Below are 23,991 nucleotides of genomic sequence, written 5' to 3'. Positions count from 1 at the left end.
AGCTTATACTGGGTGGTTGGGGGAAGTGTCATTACTCGTTTCCAGGTATCAGGTAGTTGCCAAACCATAGCCCAAATTAGCATATCACCCACTGAAGCTTGCTCTACTTTAACCCAATTTTTTGTCATGCCTCCTATGCCACTCCATAATAGCTCTCAACTGTGCTGCCATGAGATACCATTTGATGTTTGGTATACCTAAACCCCCTGGAGCTTAGGCAGTCAGAAAAGCAAACAGAATGTTGGGAATTATTAGAAAGGGAATGGTGAATAAAACAAAATGTCAATGCCTCTGTATCGCTCCATGGTGAGACTGCACCTTGAATACTATGTACAATTCTGGTCGCCGCATCTCAAAAAGGATATAATTACGATGGAGAAGGTACAGAGAAGGGCTACCAAAATGATAAGGGAAATGGAACAGCTCCCCTATGAGGAAAGACTAAAGAGGTTAGGACTTTTCAGCTTGGAGAAGAGACGGCTGAGGGGGGGGCATGATAGAGGTGTTTAAAATCATGAGAGGTCTAGAACGGGTAGATGTGAATCGGTTATTTACTCTTTCGGATAATAGAAAGACTAGAGGGCACTCCATGAAGTTAGCATGTGGCACATTTAAAACTAATCTGAGAGATTTCTTTTTCACTCAATGCACAATTAAACTCTGGAATTTGTTGCCAGAGGATGTGGTTAGTGCAGTTAGTATAGCTGTGTTTAAAAAAGGATTGGATAAGTTCTTGGGGGAGTGGTGTTTGTTTAACCCCTTTGAGGATGAGAAAACACAATACAATAGGCTGACTGACGAATATATTAGGGGTGGACCAGAAAGGGGTTAAGAGAAAGTAAATCCTCTAAGCAATGGCTAAGACATATTCCAAGATATTTTATTTTGTTGTTACCCCATCTGAAAGTAAAAGTTCTTTTCAGTATGGCAATTGTGCTTCATTTACCGTTAAGTTGAGGACCTCAGAGTTGTCAAGGTTCAACTTGAAGTCGGATACCTGGCTAAACCTCTCCAATGCTCTTATAGGACACCTCAGGGGTTGTTAACATAAACAAAATATCATCTGCAAAAAGTAATATCTTGTGTTCCTTTGCTCCTACTTGGACACCATGTATCTCCAAGGGTGTTTCTGATATTTATATCTAGTGGTTCAAAAAATAAGGAAACTAGTGGGGGGGGTGGAGGGCGGCAATGGACACCCCTGTCATGTTCCACGCTGGATTTGCAAAGGGTCTGAGTAAATACCATTTACTTTTACCTGCACAGCTGGGTTGGAATAGAGCTGCCGTAGCCATAATATTTATTTATTTATTTAGTATTTTTCTATACCGGCATTCACGGAGTTCGTATCATGTCGGTTTACATAAAACAAGGGGTGAGAAATACATTATAACGTAAATAACTAATAACATAAGAGTATACATTAAAAAGTAAAACAAGTGCATGGAAGAAAAAGTTACAATAAAACGGGGGTCATTCTAACTGGGATTAGAGTTAGAGGAAAGATAAAAAGTTTAACCAGAAGTAAAACATTGTAATGATTGGTAGATAGTGACTGTTTCAGTTTAATAGGAAATGTTCAGTAATGCTGCATTTGATGGTAGTGAATCTTTACGGGTCCGGAAATGCTTTCATGAACAGCCATGGAATAGAAATGGTATTCCAAAATTCATTTTTTCCAGCATGCGAAACAAAAATGGCTAATGTACCATGTCGAGTGCCTTTTCGGCATCAACAGACAGAAATATTGCTGGAATGTGATTTTTTTCCTCACCATCCAAGCTAGATCTACAATACGGCACACATTATCTACAGTCATCTGGCCGGGGATAAACCCTGCTTGGTCTTGATGTATTAATTTGGCCAATACTCACTTCATTCGAGTTACTAATATTTTAGTTAATATTTTGAGGTCAACATTTATTAGAGAAATAGGTCGAAAGGACCCACAGTCAGCCGGGTCTCGTCCTGGTTTTGCCAATACTGATGTATCTGTGACGTTTGTACTAGCAGGCAACACATTTTCGGATCTTAGGGAATTAAACCATTTTAATTGTGAAGGTACAAGATGGTCTGAAAATTTCTTGTAAAAGAGCTATACCCATCCAGTCCAGGTGCCTTATTCACGTTTAATTCCCTTATCACGTTGATAACCTCAATAGAGGAGATATCTTTATCAAAGAATTGTTTTTCTTGTTAGTTTATGGTAGGTAATCTCATAGTTGACAGATATTCCTCTATTTGGCTAGGGTCTGTACTAGAGTTAGAATATAAGCTAGCATAGTTCTTAAATCTTTCCCTGGTATCTTAACAAAGCCATTATCTGCCACTGTGCTATTTGTTTTTTCAAGCGCCTAGTTAACAGCCTACTGGCCTTATTACCCCATTGAAAGTGCTCCTGCTTCCCTTGATTTAACTGGAAAGCAATCTAATTTCTAAATTTTGTAATTCTCTCTATCTTTTGCGATTATTGTATAAGTGATTTGTCAAGCGCTTTTTTTTGTGTATCATTTCTAACTAATTCAGATTTCAGCTTTGTCAACTAAGACGTTCTCTTTTTCAAAAAGGCAGCTCGGGATATTCTACCTCTAATCACTGCTTTCAATCCCTCCCAGGCGGAGGGATGCGTATCCTCCCTATCGTTTAGGTCAAAATACTCGGATATGTCTTCTAGTTGTACATAGTATTCATTATCTTCTAAAAGTGTATTGTTTAACATCCAGAAGAGGCTACCCCTCCCTTTTCCACCACTAGAAATACTAAGCCATATAGGGGGCATGGTCAGACCAAAAAACTGGTCCTATGTCAGGCCTTACCATTTGTGATAGTATGGTCTTATCAATTAAAGAAATCCATCCTGAAATAGGACTGATGTTTGCCAGAGTAGAAGGTGTAATTCTGTGAATGAGGATATTTGTGCCGCCATATATAGATTTAAATCCCATTGCCCTCATCAGTTTAAGAACTGCTCTGGCCCCTCCTGAACCAGAACCTCTGCTGCTAGAATTTATCCACTCCTGGTATTAAAGTTAAGTTAGTCACTAACGATAATCAAACAGCTCTCTGCTTCCACCCCCAGAACTGTTTTCAGGGCAGAGAAAAAGGAAGCCTTTTCCAAAAAAGGGGCATATATATTGACCAGAGTGAACAATTTTCCTACCAGTTCAAATTTTACCACAATATACCTACCCCGAGGATCACAACAGTATTTTTTTTTAATATCTCCACTTAAATGTCTATGAAAAAGTATTCCCACACCAGCATATTTATCCTGTGGAGTCAGAGGCGAAGTATTGTATGGGGTACTGCAGTATCCTCAACAATGATTCATGTCGGGTTTTTTTTGTTTTTGTTTTACTAGTTTCCTATAAGCATACAATAGTTTCACCTCTGTCTACTATTTCAGATTTGAGCAACTGCCTTTTTCACGGGAGTTCAACCCCTTAACATTAAGAGACATTACTAAAGCATCATTCGCCATTTGTGAATTACTTGAAAATATAAGAACTTGACCCAGGAAACATATGACCTTCATATGCCATCGGGCCTGGGATAGCACTAAGTTAAACAAGTAAAATATTGCTATGATGGTATCTATTAGTGTACTACATTTCCTATTTTGGTTAGCATAAAAACCAAATCTCTCACTGGCTTGCTGTAATAATACCTAATCCCCAACCCTAACCCATCCGCTATTAATTCTCAGCAGATCTGCCTTAACAGTGGGAGGGGAACTCATTCCGAACCCAAAGTCCAAACTCTTCTCCCCCCCCCCCCCACCCCCGAGCGTTTCATGTAATTTTTTAGTAACCCCTACTGCTGAGGAATGAATAGGGAAAAAGGGGGGGGGGGAATGGAAACCCCCCCATTTAGCATCCATGTGTCCCAGTTTCTAAGGTTTAAACATAATCACAAACTTCAGGTAGATCTAGGTCTTTCACATCCAAACCATTTTGCAGTGTTCCAGTAGGTGATCCTCATAAAAGAGTTAAAACGGGCACTTCAACCTTTCCCATTTTCTTTTGATGACAAAGAATCACCCGATTGCCTTCGCAGTCTCTTGCTATGTTTCCCCACTCTGCCATTGTGGAGTGTCTTGTAAGACACCAATATCTTTTGCTGATTTCTCAACTGCTTCTTCATGTAGCCCACCTTGATCAAAATGCCTCCTCGACTGTGGGGACCCTTGATGTTGTTCCCCTCAACATTAGCACCAGTCCAAACAGGAACAGCCACCTATATCTGATCCCTTCTTTTCTCAATACTGATGTTATTTCCCAAAAGTCCATTTGCTTTTTCATGGTGAGGGGAGACAGATTCGCAAATATCAAAATTGTGTGATTTTCCCAAGTCCAAGTTTGCTGTTTCCTTGCGGCCTGCAGCATTCGTTCCTTTATGGGGAATCGATGGAAACTGACCACAATGTCCCACGGCCTATTTCCTATTTTAGGGCTCAATATTCGTTGCGCTCTTTCCAATTCTATTTGTTGCAGTCGGTCGATTTGCGTCACTTGAAGACAGATTCAAGAAAAATAGGCCAAGATTTTGGACAACTGCGAAGCAGTCCATGTATTCCACTGTTTCAGTATTCCCCAAAAGCAAAGATTGCATCTGCATCCTCTGTTATCTAAATCCTCTAATTTATCCTGTAATAACTTGTTTTCTTGTACCATAGTCTCATATGTTGTGTCCAGGTGATTGATTTTTTTTTTCTGCCTGTCCATCTAAGTGCATGTCGCACTCATCAACCCGATGCCCTTTTTCGGCCATGTTCTTTCATTTCTAAAATGAGACACATTAGGTCATTTGTTTTCTTTCATTTCTTGCCGAAGGTCACAGAACCATTGCCAAAATTCTGCTCTAGTTGGTAAGTCAGGGAACTGTCTCTGGATCTTCCACCTCTGAGTCTTTCTCTGCAGAATCATTAGTCGCCATATTGGCCTCTGCCGCCCCCCCCCCCCCCCCGTCGCTTCTGCTGATAGTTTAGCATAGAATTGTCTTAAATCCGGATTTTTCTTCCTAGCTATGGTTGCCATTGCAATATGCAGTAGCTGCAACACGTTAGATTATGCTAATGTGGGGTTATAGCGTTTATTTTAGCATTCTTTTGCTCAGGGGGAGATGGAGCTCAAGCTCAGGAAGCCATTTTCTCAGGTGGCCATGCCCCCCTCCAGAAAGAATAAGCTTTTAAGCATTAGACACGTTATTTCAAACTCTTGTTTAGGTTCATGTTGCAAATACTTAGCCAATGCTTTGCATCATGCTGAGTCCAAATAGAAAAGGGTTCATTGATGCTGACTCTGTTTTGGCTAATTAAAACTGTGTTCTGTTTTAAAGAGCTGATTATAGTTAATATTGAATGCAGGATTTGTGTTGGAAAGTGTGACCATGTGCTTATACTTGTATACAGTGCTAAGTACTTTTAGTGTTGCTTCTGCTGATAAAACTGGATTAACACTGTACTTTTCTTAAACAACTTGGTGCTGGTTAGTATTTTTATTTGTGCACTTGTAATTTCCATAAATGTGTTGTGCTAAACTCATATAAATGTATAATATTTTCTGCCAACATAATTTAATCTCTTAAGGTTATAACTCGAAGACGACCTTCAGTAATCCCAGAAATAGGATCCAAAGTTCCACATGATACGAGACAACGATATGTCAACTTTTTTGTTGAAGAATGTTTGAAAGTTTGTTCATCTGTGGAAGAGGCTTTTGAAAAAGTGGGTATTCTGATCAGAAACTCTTAAAGGAGCCCTGTGTATATTTTATAGTGCTATACATGAACATTGCAGTAGTCACAGAAGGAAGAAATTTTGAAAGTATGTTTTTTGAGATTTATAATGCTTGTTTTAATATTTTTCTGCAGCAGTTGATTTCTGATGCTCCTGCATGAATATTTGGAACTATGATGCAGAGCCATCAGAAGCCACACTTCCTCTTTTTGTAGTATCAGATTAAAAATAAGGACTAAAATTGTGGTAATACTATAAAAATGTATCTTCTTTCAATGTCTTTGTTTGCATATTGGATAATAGCTTGATGGGGTTTGATTATCTTATGTACACTTTGAGTGAATTTTCTGCCTGTACATCCCATTGTATAGCTTAAAGTTAGAGAGGTATTCTATAAATATGTGAAAATTTGGAAGCTGCTTTTCTGTAAGTTGTCCGTGTTGACATGAATACCCACTTCTGCAGGGCTTCAAAAATATTAGAAATGCCTAGATACAGTAACTTTTGGGAGTCATAAAGAACCCCCCCCCCTCCATTTTCTCCTCATGTGCCTTTTTTTTCTCATTTCTCAGTGTTACTCCTCTCTTCCTCATCTTATCTCCATTGGGATACATCTGACTTGTCTGTGAGTCTGCACAGTGTGCTCCTGGTCATTGTGGTGGCTCTTCCACCATGTACTTCTGCTTTATTTGATTTATATTCTGCTTTTTGGCACTTCAAAGCGTTCATCAAAGCTGATTACATTCAGGTGCTGTAGATATTTCCATATCCCCCACAGGGCTTAGTCTAATTTTGTTATTGAGGCAACAGAGGGTAAAGTGACTTCCCCAAGGTCACAAAGAGCAATGCCTCCTTATCCCTAGATCAGTCCATATGAATGGATTTTTCTCCAATACCAGCAGATGGAGACAGAAGCTTTACTATACTGTTGGTATTTGACAGTGTGCCACCTGCAGTCACTTACAGACCGATACAGTACAGTGTGCTCTGATGGAGCGCACTGTTAGCCGGCATTTGGACACACGTTTTCGATGCGCTAGCTTTACCCCTTGCATCAAATGCATGTTGATGGCCCTATTAGGTATTCCCGCGCATTTCAGTAAGTAAAATGTGCAGCCAAGTAGGTGCTAATTTCTCCGGGTACCGGGAAAGTGCACAGAAAAGCAATAAAACTGCTTTTCTGTGCACCCTCCGACTTAATATCATGGCTATATTAAGTCGGAGGTCCCGAAAGTTTAAAAATGTAAAAAAAAAATAAAAATTGAAATAAGCCTGCAGCTTGCGGGTTGAAAACCAGACTCTCAATTTTGCCGTCCGGTTTCCGAACCCGTGGCTGTCAGCGGGCTCGAACAGACGCCGGTAAAATTGAATGTCTGCTGTCAAACCTGCTGACAGCTGCCACTCCTGTCCGAAAAGAGGCGCTAGGGACGTGCTAGTGTCCCTAGCGCCTCTTTTTACCGCCAGGCCAAAATTATTTATTTTTTATTTATTGTTTTTTCAAATTAGACACATAAATGAAATAAATTTACACCATAGTTATTAACACTTCAAGCTTGGAAATCAATTCTTCAATATCAATTTTAAGTCTAATTATGATATGATCAAAAGAAATCATTTCTACTCAACAACTGTATATACAGAGGCCTGGCAAAATAAAGGGAGAGAAACAGGACATTTTTAAACAAGAAATTTAAGCATTGTACATTCCTGCACTTTATGACTATCCTTCACTGGACTGTGGGGATATGACAGCTAATCTCCTTTGTTCAACAAATGTTTTTAAATAATCCGGGACAGAATATATACGTATCCTGCTGTTTCTTTATAATACATTTGCAGGGATATTGCAGGGTAAACGTAAATCCCATTGATATCACTTCCTGCCGAAAAACGAGGAACTCTCTTCTCCTTAACTGTGTAGTAATTGATAGGTCTGGAAAAAGTTTTACCAAACTTTCATGAAGAGATAGGGTATTTACCAAAATACTGTTTCATTACTCTGTTTAAATCAAGTAAATTCATAAAAGAAACTACCAATATACCCCTATCTATAATTTGGTTATTAGTACTTTCCAAGAAATTTGGGGGATTACCTTGAAAAGGCATCTCTTCTGTATTCAAGTTTGGATTTTTCTTTGGCAGAAAGTAGCAATAACTAATTACTGGTAATTCATTTTCATGAAAATTCAATACTTCCCTCAGAAATTTTTGTAACGTTTCTATCGGAACCACTCCAGCTACCCTAGGGAAGTTGAGTAGGCGAAGATTTAAACCTTTACTATTTTCAAATATTTCAATCCGTTTAGATAACAAATCTGTCTCACTACGACTGCCTGAAATTCTGAATTCTTTTTACCTATATTCTCAAGTTTTAATTCTTTCCTCTGATTTAACTATTTTGAATTACCACTATATCCTGCTGACATGTTCCCGCTATTATATCCATTTTTTCTCTAGTCCTTTTCTATTAGAGGACATTGTTGCCATCATATCCCACAACAGTTCCAGTGTTACCACTGTAGGGCGCTTTAAAGTCTCCTTGGGCTCTCCACCTGAGGCTTGCTCTCCTTCCTCAATTGCTATTCCCTGTGAGGTCCGTCTCCTTAGTTCTTCCATCGGACTCACGGCAGGTTTTTCTCCATTTAAATTTCCTCCACCAGTATCACTGGTTGGGGTTCTTAACTCCAAATTATGCTTCTCTGGTGTACCTCCCAGCAGGCCCTCAGCCGCCCTCTGCAATGGTGGTAAACCTAGATTGGGACTCAGCGATGCCTCCTCTATAGACCCTGACCGTCCTCCCAAATGGTCTGAGTCAGCAGTATCCTTAGATGCTGGCTTAAATGCAGGTGCGGTCATGAAACAAACTATTTATTTCTTGCTGAATAGGAGACGGGAGGGGCATTGAGGGGAACACCCTTATTTTCCCCTTCCGTTTGGGCAGCATCTTAATCAGTTAAATATTAATTCAGCAATACAGTTTGTTCCCCACAAGACAATGCAATATTGCTCGCCTCTGTAGCAGCAACTTCTCCAGCAGTCTCCTCTTCTAACCTCTCTAAGCCGAGCAAAGCCGCGCGCTGGTGGCGGTGGCGCGCCTAAGACGCCGCTCTTATGGCGTCTCCTCGGCCCCTCCCAATGATGTCGGGGCTTGCAGGTAAGAGTTCCAAAAGGAAATATTGAAGCTCACCGGGTGCTCTCTTCTGACAAGATTTCCTTTGCTGCCTGCTGGGCCTAATTTAAATAAATGTATTTACTGTATTGCACGCACAGGAGTGTCCTGTGCTCTCCCGTGTTTTTTACAGTATCGGCCCATATGTATTCTCTCTAGTAGATGGTGGACCTTGACTGATCCTCTCTCCACACTCAGTCTCCCACCTTTTTCGGCGCTTGTGACCCTGCCTCATCCAACCACAAGTCTGGAAGCATTCGAGCCCACTTCCTCTCTCGAGGTAGAAAATGTCCTCAACCTCAAACCCCGCGGACACCCCGGTATATGAACCGAGGTGATCTGTATCCCATACAGGAACCCCGGTATATAAAACCTAATAAATGGTGGAACGCAAAACTTGCAGTCATACTAGGCAATTGCTCCCATGGGTGTTAGGTCTTGTCTTGGAACCATCCCCCTGAAAGAGAGTATTGGCAAGCAAGAGATCAGTGGCCCTTGGATGTTTGCCTTATCCTTGGAGAGAAATTTGATAGCCAGTAGTCTGGCTTCCTCATTTCCTACCCTGCTCTTTCCCTCTGGCTGTCTTCCTTTGTGGGACAATATAAAAAATACTGGCAGCATCTTCCTAGCAGAAGTCTCAACTTTCCAGTAGAGCCACAGGGCAGCCTTCTGCTGTACTGCTGCTTGTCATGGTGAGAGAAGGAAAGTCTCACGGAGGTCTCCAGCTCTACCAAAAGGTTTTGGCATGCAAGGTTCATAATGGTGGCTCCCACTGAACGTGTGGACTGCAAGGCTCGTCTTAATGCCTCGGGGCTGTGCAGGGTCCTTGGAGGCAGGGAAGACGGTTCAGGGACTATGGGCGCTGCAGTAGAGGTAAAGAAGTCAGCTGCAAGAAAGCAAGCACCGCGAAGTGCAGAGACTGACAATGCTAGGTTCACTTGCAGTGAGGGAACCTCAGTGTAGAAATTGTAGTGGAGGGAGCTGCTTCTCCACTGCAATTGTCTCCTGCAGCAGAGGTCTCTGACAGTGTCTGGGAAAGTTTGAGGGAGCCCTTGATTTTCCAGGTGGAGAATACTGACTCTGAGGAAGCATTTTCATCAGTTTGTGCTGCTGATGGACAAGGCATTGTGATTAGAAAAAGGGTGATGGTGAATTGTCCTTGTCTGAAAGGGACTCCTTGGCCTTCTAGTAAAGAGGAGATAACCACGAGTGATCTGGGATCCTGTCCCAACTTAAAGGATGCCTGAACCAGATGTGGATCAAGAGTCTGAAGCTTCAGGACAGGGCATCTAAGGCGATCCTTTACCAGACCTTCCCAGGGACAAGGACAGGCATGAGGATCCCTTTAGAAGTTGGGGAGATCCCGGTAGCTGAGGGCAGTAACCCTAAAGTGATCCATCTTTTTCACAGAGAGGAATTACACATTATGATTTCTCAAGTCTTGAAGGAACTCAGGATTAAAGAGTTTGTTTTATCAAAACTGATTTTAAATATTGATAAAATGGAAATTATCCTTTTAGAAAGGAAAACCTCAAATTTAGATCGAAAATCAATAGTACTGCAAGATAACTGTACGATTAAACTAGCAGACAATGTACAAGACCTAGGATTCATCATTGACCCTGAACTTAACTTTAAAAAACACAACATAAAGTTAAGAGGGTTATAGCAAGCTTATGATGCTTAAGCGATTAAAGCCATTACTGTCACACAATGATTTCAGAACAGTTTTGCAGCCTGATTTTTGCAAGCACAGATTATTGTAATTCAGTATTACTCTGCTTTCCGTCCTCTACTATTCGACCTCTACAGGTATTGCAGAATGTGGCAGCAAGTGTTTTAATAGGTAGAGAAAGATCACATTCCTATTCTGATATCCTTGCATTGGCTGCCTATTGAATATCTGATTCTATTTAAAACACTTTGTACTATACACAAATCTATCTTTGGCAAGCAAGTGGACTGGATTAATGCGGTAATTCAGCTACACATATCGCAAAGAAACTTAAGCTCTGCAAATAAATGCCTTCTATCTATTCTCTCTGTAAACTCCGCCCGCCTTACCCAAGTCAGGGAAAGAGCTATTTCACTAGCCGGACCTAAATTATGGAACACGTTCCCTACAGACTTGAAGTTGCAAGCGGATTTCAAGAAGATTAAAAAGGATCTTAAAACTTGGCTGTTTGGGAAGGTCTACACGAATGGAAACTGAGGTTAGCTTTGAATATCCAACTTTCATTCTTTATTACCCCATAGTTCTTTTACAGTAAAATGTTTTACACCTTTTCTTTTATTTCATTTATTATATTTTATGACTAAGATTCTTATTATGGTACACCTTTTATTTTCTATATCATTTTATTAATTTTATTTTATGACTGGGAGTTTTATTTCCATGTATGCTTTTAATGGATTTCTTTACTAAAAATGTAAACCATTGTGATGGCATGTCTGAACGACTGTATAGAAAATTTGACAAATTGGAACATGAGGGGGAAGATCCCATAATGGATCGGCTTAGGGGTTCTGTTAAAGCCTTCTCTTTCATCAAACAGTGACGGCCCTGTTTAGGAAGGTGGGATACTCCAGAGTGTGGTTTAAATGTTGGCTGAAATGTTTTGGCGTTCTTAAAGTTGTCAGAAGTGAAAGCCTTAGTTTCAGCACTTACTAAGAAGGCCACTATTCTAGTTGAGGGTTGTGCAGCTCTTAGGATTTCCTAGTATTGTAAGGTAGAGCTTCATCTTAAGATGTTTGAGGTCTCTTCTTGGAAATTCAAGCGGCAACTTGTAGTAGCTTCATGGCCAAGGCCTATTTAAGTTGGGTGAAACAAATTACAGGGGCTGAGTCTGGGGACACTCTCTGCAAAGGAGGCAGAGCATCTGGAGACTGGGTTTGCCTTTATAATTGATGCTTTGTATGATTTGCTTCGAATATTGGCTAGAATTGTCTTCAGTATGGCCAGGAGGCTACTCCGGTTGCTTAATTGGGCAGCTAATGTGTGGTCCAAGTCACAGCTGGGAAGTCCCCCATTCACAGCCAAGCTGCTTTTTGGAGAGTACTTACAGAAGCTGTTGAAGCATCTGGGTGAGTCCAAGGCAAATAATGTACCAGAGGATAAGCTCAAAGGGAACTGGAAGACCTTTCCCAGTAGACAAAAGTTCAGAGAGACCCGATGTGATTGGCCAGGAAAGGTTTTAACCTAAGAATAATATCCAAGGAAATCAATCCTTTTGGGTGGAGGGCATCTCGTTAGGCTGCTTGTGAAAGCTCAGTGTCTGGTTCCAGAAGAGTGCAGTGAGATGCAATTGATCAACTCTATGCAAGTTCATTATGATCGCTGGACATACTTTATGAATCTGACCAAGATGACAACAGACCAGTAGGTCTTATCATGTATAAGAGATTGTTACCCCTTAGCATATCTGGTGCATGAGTCTTAGTATCAAATGTGAAGAATGTGCTTTGGCTTCTGCAGTTAGGAGCAGTACTCTGGTCCCACAGAAGGATAAGGGTCGAAGCAGATATTCCACCTATTTTGTGGTATCAAAAAAGGGTATCTGCCCATTCTGGATACAAAAAGGTGAATACATCATTTCAAGTACCTCAATTTTGGGCGAAGACTCTGCACTCTATCATCACTGTGGTCAGGAAAGGAGAATTCTTGGCATCTCTGGGAATATCAGAAAATAGGCTTCTGTCAGATCCAAATATGGGCATGAAGTTCCTCCTTTTTGTAGTGATAGAACATTTTCATTTCATAGAAACATAAACATAGCAACATAGAAATGACGGCAGAAGAAGACCAAACGGCCCATCCAGTCTGCCCAGCAAGCTTCACACGTTTTTTTCTCTCATACTTATCTGTTTCTCTTAGCTCTTGGTTCTATTTCCCTTCCAACCCCACCATTGAAATATCTAGCTTGATTAGTTAGGGGTAGTAGGGGTAGTAACCGCCGCAATAAGCAAGCTACACCCATGCTTATTTGTTTTACCCAGACTATGTTATACAGTCCTTATTGATTGTTTTTCTTCTCCCCTGCTGTTGAAGCAGGGAGCTATGCTGGAAATGCGTGATGTATCAGTCTTCTCCCCTGCCGTTGAAGCAGAGAGCCATGCTGGATATGCATCGAAAGTGAAGTATCGGACACAATTGGTTTGGGGTAGTAACTGCCATAACAAGCCAGCTACTCCCCGCTTTGTGAGTGCGAACCCTTTTTTCTTCTCCCCTGCCGTTGAAGCAGAGAACTATGCTGTATATGCATTGAAGGTGAAGCATCAGGCTTATTTGGTTTGGGGTAGTAACCGCCGTAACAAGCCAGCTACTCCCCTCTTTGTGAGTGTAAATCCATTTTTCCACATTTCCTCTTGCTGTTGAAGCTTAGAGCGATGTTGGAGTCACAGTAAGCATGTGTATGTTTATTGAATAAGGGTATTGTCTCCATGCAGTAGCCGTCATTCTGGCGAGTCACCCACTCTTCATTGGCGGCCTCTTGACTTTATGGATCCACAGTGTTTATCCCACGCCCCTTTGAAGTCCTTCACAGTTCTGGTCTTCACCACATCCTCCGGAAGGGCATTCCAGGCATCCACCACCCTCTCCGTGAAGAAATACTTCCTGACATTGGTTCTGAATCTTCCTCCCTGGAGCTTCAAATCGTGACCCCTGGTTCTGCTGATTTTTTTTCCTACGGAACAGGTTTGTCGTTGTCTTTGGATCATTAAAACCTTTCAAGTATCTGAAAGTCTGTATCATATCACCTCTGCTCCTCCTTTCCTCCAGGGTGTACATATTTAGATTCTTCAATCTCTCCTCGTACGTCATGCGATGAAGATCCTCCACCTTCTTGGTCGCCCTTCTTTGTACCGCTTCCATCTTGTCTTTGTCTTTTTGTAGATACGGTCTCCAGAACTGAACACAGTACTCCAGGTGAGGCCTCACCAAGGACCTGTACAAGGGAATAATCACTTCCCTTTTCTTACTCGATATTCCTCTCTCTATGCAGCCCAGCATTCTTCTGGCTTTTGCTATCGCCTTGTCGCATTGTTTCGCAGACTTCATATCATTAGACACTATCACCCCAAGGTCCCTCTCCTGCTCCGTGCACATCAGCTTTTCCCCCCCCATCGAATACAGTTCATTCGGATTTCCACTCCCCATATGCATGACTTTGCACTTCTTGGCATTGAATCTGAGCTGCCATATCTTCGACCACTCTTCCAGTTTCCTTAGATCCCGTCTCATTCTCTCCACTCCTTCCTGCGTGTCCACTCTGTTGCTGATCTTCGTGTCATCCGCAAAAAGACAAACCTTACCTTCTATCCCGTCCGCAATGTCGCTCACAAAGATATTGAACAGGACCGGTCCCAACACCGATCCTTGCGGTACACCACTTAAAACCGCTCTCTTCAGAGAAGGTTCCATTTACCATCACACATTGTCTTCTGTCCGTCAGCCAATTAGCAATCCAGGTCACCACCTCGGCCCTCACTCCTAAGCTTCTCGTTTTATTCACCAGTCTCCTGTGCGGAACCGTATCAAAAGCTTTGCTGAAATCAAAGTATATGATATCAAGCGCTCTTCCTCGATCCAATTCCTTGGTTACCCAGTCAAAAAAATTAATCAGATTTGTCTGACAGGATCTTCCCCTGGTGAATCCATGTTGCCTCTGGTCCATCAATTCTCCGGACTGTAGATAGTTCACTATTCTCTCTTTCAGCAGTGACTCCATTACTTTTCCCACCACCGAAGTGAGGCTAACCGGTCTGTAGTTGCCAGCCTCCTCCCTGTTCCCACTCTTGTGAAGCGGGACCACCACCGCTCTTCTCCAATCACTCGGCACCACTCCCGTTTCTAGGGATCTATTGAACAGGTCACACAGCGGAGCTGCCAGAACATCTCTGAGCTCCCTCAATATCCTTGGATGAATCCCATCAGGCCCCATGGCTTTGTCCACTTTCAGGTTCTTTAGCTCTTCCCACACATTTTCTACTGTAAAAGGATTTTCATCCATTCCACTTCCCTCCAGTTTCTTGTTGTGTAGAGATGGTCCTTCTCCAGGGTCTTCTTTAGTGAACACAGAGCTGAAGTATTCGTTTAATATTTCTGCCATTTCTTCGTCTCTCTCCACACATTGATCATTACCACCTTTCAATTTCACTATACCACTTTGGACCTTTCTCTTTTCGCTGATGTATCTGAAAAAGTTTTGTCACCATTTTTTATCTCCTTGGCAATCCTCTCTTCTGCTTGACTTTTTGCCAACTTGATTAATTTCTTTGTCTCCCTCAGTTGATACAAATATTCTTCTTTGTGCTCCTTCCTTTGGGATCTTTTATATTTCTTGAATGCTGTTCTTTTAGCTTTAATTTTGTCAGCCACCTCCTTTGAGAACCAGATAGGTTTCAATTTTCTTTTGCTTTTCTTTACATTTCTAACATATAGAGCAGTTGCCTTGGTGATTGCTCCTTTTAGATTGGTCCACTGTTGATCCACATCTCTCTCGTTCTCCCATCCTTTAAGTTCTTCCTCCAGGTACTTCCCCATTTCCTCAAAGTCTGTGTTTTTGAACTGTAAAACTCAGGTCTTTGTGGTTCTTTTCCCTATTCTTTTAGTGATATTAAACCATACCGTTTGATCACTACTGCTGAGGTGGGCGCCCACCTGGACATCTGAGACATTATCTGCATTAGTGAGCACTAAGTCGAGTATAGCTCCTTCTCTCGTGGGTTCCAACACCATTTGTTTGAACAAAGATACTTGCATGGCATCCACTATCGCTCTACTATTTTTAGTTTCTGCAGATGGGATTTTCCAGTCTACATCTGGCATATTAAAGTCACCCACGATCACCACTTCTCCCTTCTTACCTATCTTATGGATGTCTTCAACCAGATCTCTGTCCAGCTCTTCCTTTTGGTGTGGAGGCCTGTAAACCACTCCAATATAAATGGACGCTCCGTCATCTTTTTTTAGGTCGAGCCATAGAGCTTCTTCCTTACCCCAACTTCCTTGTAGCTCAGATGCTTGGATGTTGTTTCTAACATAAAGAGCCACACCTCCACCTTTTCTATCCTCTCTGTCCTTCCTTAACAAGTTGTAGCCTGGTATTGTTGTATCCCATTCATGAGATTCTGTGAACCATGTTTCTGTGATAGCAACAATGTCCAATTCTGCCTCAGTCATTAGGGCCTGCAGATCTGGGATTTTATTTCCCAAACTATGAGCATTTGTGGTCATAGCCTTCCAGGTACTCTCTTTAAGATTATTGCTTTTCCTGGACTCCTTATAAGATATTAGTTGAGATTTGTTATTCACTTCACTCTTTCTTTTTGTAGTTGTGCCACTGTTGACAGAGTTATTCATCTCAATTAGATTTTTCTTTTGGTTATGGATCTTGAAATACTGCATGCATTGTATTTTCTCTCTCTTTGCTGGTAACACTTCAATGTTTTTCTCAAGAACTTCTTCAGTTTTTAATATAGAGAAGGCTTGTTCTTTTTGCATTTGGTACATTGTGTGTCTCCTCATCACAGGTCTAATTCTACCAGAGCCCACTGTAATCCTGGATTGTAAAGAATTTCTTAATGACCTGTTTGAGTGGGGGGGGGGGGTATACCTGTTGGCTGCCCATCTGTCAAGAATGGGTGACTGTGGGGCCTACCTGAGCCTACTGAATCTCCTTTTCTTGACTCCTGGCTTTTCTGTGATATTGGGGAATTATTTTCTGAGTAATGCAATGTGGGTGTATTACTTTTAATTGAAGCTAATTGATCTTTAATCTCAGTCAGCTCCTTTTTCAAGGAAGAGAGTTGTGCACAAATTGGGCAAGCCCTAAGTTTCCAGATGACTTCCCTGACAATAAATGCTCCACAATGGTTACATTGGATAGTCCTCATTTTGATAAATTTATCTGATGGATAACACCTAAGGAACAACTAAATTACCAATTTATCCTGTTGCCAATTGTATTTAGGTAGACTATATTAGAACAACCAACCTAGGGGTGGGTGGGAGGGAAGCAGACAGAATAGCAAAATTAAAGCTATGTAAAAAGGCTTAATGTAAAGAAATCTTAGCTTTGCCAAGTAAGTTGGACTGTAGTCTCTCCTCTCTCTTTCAAGCAGACTGACTAGAGCTGGCCTGATCACCTTCTATGATGCACAAGTCACCTGTGAAGTGTCTTGTTAAAAACTCCCTCTTTTTTTTTTTTTTTTTTTTTTTGGTATATTTTGATTGCTTTTGGATCAGGCTAACACAAAACAATTTAAATCACTTATAACAATATCTGGAGAAATAGGCATATAAGGCATATATTTCCAAGCACTTTGACCTCACAATGGCACCTCATATGTTTGCCACACATTCTAAGCATCTTTATTTAGACAATGGGCTTATTTGGGCAAAGTCTTAGGATGTTTAACAGTATAGAAGGTAATGCTAAGATTGCAGACCCTAGGATGGGTTGTAAACTTGGCAAAAAGCAACCTGGTTCCATCACAGAGATTGGATTCGCTTGGGCTGCATTTCAAGACCAATGTAGGTAAGGTGTTTCTCTTTGGACAAGATTTTGAAATTGCAGGCTTAGGTTGTACATAAGGAGTCCCAGAGTTAGGGATTATCTTCAGGTCCTCTGCTCTAGGACATCTATGTTGGACTTGGTTCCTTCAGCATTTGCACATATGCATCTGCTCCAGTGGGCCCTTCTTTCATGTTGGAGTCCCCAATCGGAAGATTTAAATGTCTGCATACTTCTCTCAGGGGAAGCCAGGACAAATCTGTCCTGGTGGCTCTTCTGGGACAATTTGCTCAGGCATGTGAAGTAGGATATTCTGAATTGGAATGTGGTGACCACGGATGCCAGTCCGAGAAGATGGGGAGCCATTTGTCAAGATCAGACAGCATAGGATCTGTGGACATCGATGGAAGCCTCCTGATCCATCAATCATCTGGAAATGAGTGATCAGAAAGATGTTTCCATTATTTCTCCTACTAGTCGGCACCCTAGCGGTGAGTTTGGTTTGACAGTGCAACAGCGGTAGCAACTGACAAGGATGCATCAGGAGCCCGGTAGTTACCTTGGAGGTCCGGAGATTTTTTCCATTGGACAGAACATCTGCAGGTCCTTTCAGCATATTATGTGGCCAGGGTGGAGAATGTGCAAGTGGATTTTCTCAGCAGGTGTGCGTTGGACCTCAGAGTGGGAGTTGGTAAACGAAGCCATGTTTCTTTAATCCAGGCAATGTGAGGTGTTCCTCAGCTGGATTTAGTGGTGAGAAGGTTAAACACCAAGGCCTCACAGTTCTTCAGAGTCTCTATATGCTCTTTCCCAGCCATGACCACATGGGATTCTGCTTTGTTTTACCTGCTTGGTGTTTGATAGGCAGTTGCCAGAATTAAAGAAAAAGATCAAGAAAAGGTGATCTTAATAGCTTCAGAGAGGCCCAGGTGACTGATTTGTGTATTTAGTGAACCTGAAATTAGAAGACCGCTTAAGGCTGTCATATTCTCGAGCTGCTTCATCAGAGTCCAGTTTACTTGGAGCAGGTAGATCACTTTGGTCTTGTGGATTGGCTTTTGAGAGGAGATTGAGTGAAGGGTTATTCCAAGGAAGTTATTACAATTTTGATTCAACTTAGCATACATGTGAGTGTAGAAGGTGTTTGTTTGAGGCCTGGTGTCATGAGGCAAGGGTCACCCCACTTCAGGCCTTAGTTCCTCGGAATTTTTTTTTTTTTTTTTGCAGAGAGGCTTACAGAAGGTTCTAGCCCTGAACTCTTAAGGTGCAATTGGCACCTTAAGAGTTCAGGGCTAGAACTTAAGAGTTCCTGTTTTGGGAGGAAGTTCACAAATTATCATTAACGTCCCATCCAGATGTTGAGGTTTCTTAAAAGGAGAGAAGCATATGTCTTCCAATAAATTATGCGGTTCCACCATAGAATCTTAATTTTGTCTAGAGGGCCTTTTATAACATCCTTAGAGCCATTAAGAAGGGCATCATTGAAGAATCTCGCCCTGAAGGTGGTCTTTTTATTGGCCATTTGCTCAGTAAAATGTATTTGGAGTTATAGGCCTCATGTAGAGATTCTTTCCTTCAGTTTTCGGAAGATGGGGTTTCCCTTTGAACAGTTCCATTGATTAACTCAAGGGAAAGAAAAACTACCTTTGGCAAAAAAGATGGAATTGCTGCTTCTAGGAATTTGAAGTGGTCTTCACATGCCAGGGAGCTTCATATGTTGGACATACATACAGTATTTTAAAGGTCGCCAACAGTTTTCACAAGATGGACCACCTGTTTGTGCTCTTCAGTGGTCAAAACAAAGGGGAGAAGGTGTCAATTGCATTTAATTCTAGATGGATTAAGAAAACAATTACTCCTGCTTTATATTTGCAAGGGACTTGCAGGTTCTAGTGGGCCTTCAGACCCATTCTACCAGGGTGCAGGCAGGGCTGTGACTTGGTCTTTATGCACTTTTTTTTTTTTTCAAGCATTGTAGGCTTTGGTGGGGAGTTGAGTGGGGGTTAAGGGGAACTGGATACAGACAGACATGTGCCCTGACCTTTTATGGTCTGGGGTACTGATAAGCAGACATGAGGGGAAAAGCAAAGGAAGGCTTCTATGGACATCCCAAAGCAAAGGGAGAAGAGCAGCATTGTCTGAATTATCAAGAAGACTCCTCACAGTAAAAATGTTGCTAGCAGTAATTTGGGTTTGACAGTTGTTTGTTTTTGCTTGATTGTAAAATTTACTACTTTTATCATAAGGCTTGGGGGTAACTGCACGGAGCGGCAGTTACTACCCTTGAGAGAAACGTGGTATCCTGCACGAAACGGCGAATACTACCATAAGCTTGCTGGGCAGACTGGATGGTTTCTGCCATTATTACTATGTATGTTACTATGGATGTTTGGGCCTTGGACTCAGCAAGGTTTGAAAGTGTTGCAAGTGGGGTTTTCATGTTCCCACCCAGTTTAGGGAAGCTTGGATACATCTCATTCATCTGGACTGATTTGGTGATAAGGAAGGGAAATTGGTTCTTACCTGCTAATTTTCTTTGAGTCCCACAGGTCAGTCCAGAATCCTGTCCTGTGTGTCTGAAGACTGCTGTAATCTGTGTATGTATGTCAGATGTTGCTTTCTTGGCATTCAGATTCCTGATTGGAAACATTTGGATTGAGTTCCCTGGTGGTTTTTCCCCTGCTTGAACGTGAAAGGGTTGTTTGGTTTTGTTCTTAGCTTGGTTACAATTCACACTGAGCAAATGCAGGTGGCATAGTCTTTTATACCAACAATACAGTAAAGCTTTTCTTCTCAGTTTCCATCTGCTGGTAGGAAAGAAAACCTGTTCATCTGGACTTATATGTGGGACTCAAAGAAAATAGCCTGTGTGAACCAATTTCCCTGTGTTGCCAGCATGCTGACTTTAAATCTTCCATTAAATAAAAATCATCCTGGTATAGTCAGATTTGTATTCCCAGTGGGGTTTGGGTGATCAAAATGCCAAGAAGGTATCCTCTTCAGCTTATAACTCAAATATTTGATCAGCCAAAAAAGCTGAGCAATGCCAAGCCTACTTCAGTACAGGATGGTGAAGGAAAGGATGAGAGAAGTGGGTTCTGTATCAGTCCTTCACCTCTTCCGCGGCAGGAAGCAGTTTTACTGGCATCAGACACTCTAGTTTCTTGCATTGGGTGAAAGTGGGCTGAAAATTCAGTACAGAGTACAATACAACTTGACTCTAGCTCTGAGTCAAGTTTTTAGGCACCAATGTGACTGGACACCTGGGAAGTTTCTATTTCTGCTCGTGTGAGTAGGCTAATTTGAGCATCTTGCAGGCTGCCCACTAACACCCTTGGTTGGTGGCTCCCAAACATACCCTGGGGGGAGCCCGCAGCAAGTTAGGTCTTCAGGATATCTATAGTAAATATTCATGCACTGTCAACATCTCATGCATAAATATTCATTAAGGGATATCCTTAAAGTCTGATTAGCTGGGGGCTCCCAGGGCATGTTTGCAATCCGCTGCATTAGGCCTCATTGGGAGCTGGTCCCAAAGTTTAGAGAAATTAAAAGGTTATGCCAAACTAATGGTCCTTAGAAGACTGAAACCCCTGCTAACACTGAATAATTTTCGTACAGTCCTACAGGCAATGATATTTGCGAGCACAGACTACTATAACTCTCTATTAGGGCTACCTCAAGTTACTATTGGACCACTCCAAATATTGCAAAATTCCGCTGCTAGAATTTTGACAGGCAAAAAAGAGACCACAGGTACACTTGCTGAACTACACTGGCTTCCAATTGAACAAAAAATACAATACAAAGCATTGTGTATAATTCATAAACTAATCCATGATGAAAAGGCCGACTGGCTTAACACAGCACTGCGTGTACATGTACCACACAGAAACCTTAGATCTGCCAATAAAGCTCTATTAACTATTCCTTCTGTTAAATTAGCACGCCTCACTTAGTTAAGGGAGAGAGCACTGTCGCTGGCTGGACCTGTTCTATGGAACTCCATGCCACTCGAAATAAGGCTGCAGAGAAATTTGAAACTATTTAAAACTAGTCTGAAAACCTGGCTTTTTAAACAAGCTTTTTATAAAGCTTGTTTATAAAACAACAATCTCTCTATCACTGCACTATCAACCTTTACCTACCAATCATTTCCAATTTCTTACAAAAACATCAAAACAAAGCTTACAAATCTTGAAACCACTTCTCACATTTAAGTAGAGTCAATACTGAAGAAAATTAAACCAGCCCTGCACCCCTCAGACATAATGCCCACAAAAACACTACTCTCAATCCGCACTACTATAGCAAAACCCATCGCAAAGATTCTCAACAAATCAATTTTATCGGGCACAGCCCCTTCTCAACCCAAACATGCCATCATAAAATCCACCCTTAAAAAATCTAACCTAAATACTGCTGACCCAGCGAACTATCGTCCAGTATCGAACCTCCTATTCTTATCCAAAATTATGGAGAGAATCAATAAACTCACTGAATACCTAGACCAGGGGTCAGGAACCTTTTTGGCTGAGAGCCATAAACGCCACATATTTTAAAATGTAATTCCATGAGAGCCATACAATATGTTTAAAACTAAATACAAGTAAATGTGTGCATTTTATGTAAGATCACACTTTTAAAATACAATAAGTCTCTGAAAATATTACACCAGGCCTTAAGACACCAATACATCTCCTATTAGGAAAACGGACCAAGCCAGGCTGCTATTGAGTCCTACACAGAAACTACACGCCAGCAGAAAACCTCACCTGAATCACGTGCTGTCCCTCACCTAACATAGAATAGAGACCAAAACGCATAACAAGAAGCATGCAGAAAAAACTGAATTGGAAACTGCAACAAGCCAGAGTCTCTGTATGCAGTGTAACAAAGGAAAAAAGAAACATCACCCATCCTTATAAAACAAATCAAGAAATATAAAATCATCAGCAGTAAAACTGTACTAACAAAAAGAACATATTTCGAAACAGCTGATGAGTGGAATATCCAGTAATTAAAAACTCATATAAAACATTTCCAGATAACAACAAAATATTTCAAAATAGCAGACACAAAGACCCAGTAATGAAAAATAATAAGGATACAAAATTTTTTTGCTCTGCATACCTGGGAACGTTTGATATCCAGGTGTCCTGAGATTGTTCTGAATTAGCAGGAGGTGGGGTGGTTTGCTTGGAACTTTCTCTTCTCTGTCACATACCAGCGCTCTCTCTCACACTGGCTCTCAATGACACACCTATACACACATGCTCTCAGTACTCACATATACACATGTTTTTTCTCTCACTTATATAGGCTCTTAATTACACATTTACACACATGCTGTCTATCTTTTCACGCTTACACACACAGGCTTTCAATCACATAAATACATGCTGTCTTTTTCTCTCACACAGACTCTCATTCACATGCTTACAAACATGTCCTCTCTTTCTCTCATTTACACACAGGCTCTCAATCACATACTCTATCACCTAAACCAGCTCTCAATCACACACAGACACACATGATCACTCTCTTACTTATACACACAGGCTCTTAATCATACATACATATGATTTCTCTCACACACAAAGGATCTCAATCATACACACATACTCTTTCACACAAACAGTTTTCAATCACAAACTTACACATACAGGTTCCCAATGGTAAACTTACATTCATGCTCTCTCTCTCACAGGCAGGCTCTCAATCACAGACATACTCTCTTTCACATATACAGGCTCTCAATCATTCACATACATGCAATCTCACACACACACACACACACAGGCCCCCAGGCTCTCAATCATTCACATACATGCAATCTCACAGGCCCCCAGGCTCTCAATCATTCACATACATGCAATCACACACACACACACACAGGCCCCCGCGGTCCGGAAGAGGAAGTGGAGCGTATCTGGTGCGTGCGCGGCAAGAAGAGGCCACGCTAGTGCGCTCGGCATCGGCCCGAAGAAAAGAAGACTGCAGCGCGGCTCGGAGGAAAATGAAGAGGTTCAGCCGCGGCCGATGGGACTCCGCCTCCACGAGGGCTGAAAATGAAGAGGTTAGCGTTGGGAGGAGGCTGCTGCTGCTGCGAGTTCCCGGGGTGGGGGAGAGAGAGAGTGAATGAGCGAGCAAACACACATGCTTGCTCGCTCATTCACTCTCTCACCCCCACCCCGGGAACTTGCAGCAGCAGCCTCCTCCCAAAGCTAACCTCTTCATTTTCAGCCCTCGCGGAGGCGGAGTCCCATCGGCCGCGGCTGAACCTCTTCATTTTCCTCCGAGCCGCGCTGCAGTCTTCTTTTCTTCGGGCCGATGCCGAGCGCACTAGCGTGGCCTCTTCTTGCCACGCACGCACCCGATACTCTCCACTTCCGGGCCGCGGGGGGGAAGAAGAGAGCACGCCGGTGCCGCTGACTCCAGCTGTCCTGCCGCGTTCCGCCCGGGCTGACAGCATTTTAAGCCCGGGCGGAGGAGGACCGGGGAGCAGCTGGGTCAGCAGGAAAGTGTGGCGACACTTGTCTGCGAGCCAGATGCAGCCCTCAAAAGAG

The 23,991-nt window shown here is 42.0% G+C and overlaps 1 protein-coding gene across 3 annotated transcripts in view; it reads left to right on the top strand.

The window, feature by feature from the left end:
• The window catches only part of LOC115093962 (RNA exonuclease 1 homolog), a 298,859-nt gene that overhangs the window by 64,788 nt on the left and 210,080 nt on the right, over window positions 1–23,991 (top strand). For all 3 annotated transcript variants that reach the window (XM_029606496.1, XM_029606504.1, XM_029606512.1), the window contains exon 6: window positions 5,588–5,725. In XM_029606496.1, coding sequence (XP_029462356.1) covers window positions 5,588–5,725 — 138 coding nt within the window. The remainder of the gene's footprint in view (window positions 1–5,587; window positions 5,726–23,991) is intronic.

Source organism: Rhinatrema bivittatum, chromosome 1 (genome assembly GCF_901001135.1).
Source record: "Rhinatrema bivittatum chromosome 1, aRhiBiv1.1, whole genome shotgun sequence".
NCBI lineage: Eukaryota > Metazoa > Chordata > Amphibia > Gymnophiona > Rhinatrematidae > Rhinatrema > Rhinatrema bivittatum.
Note: the sequence above shows the minus strand (reverse complement) of the source record. Positions and strands in the feature narration are given on the sequence as shown.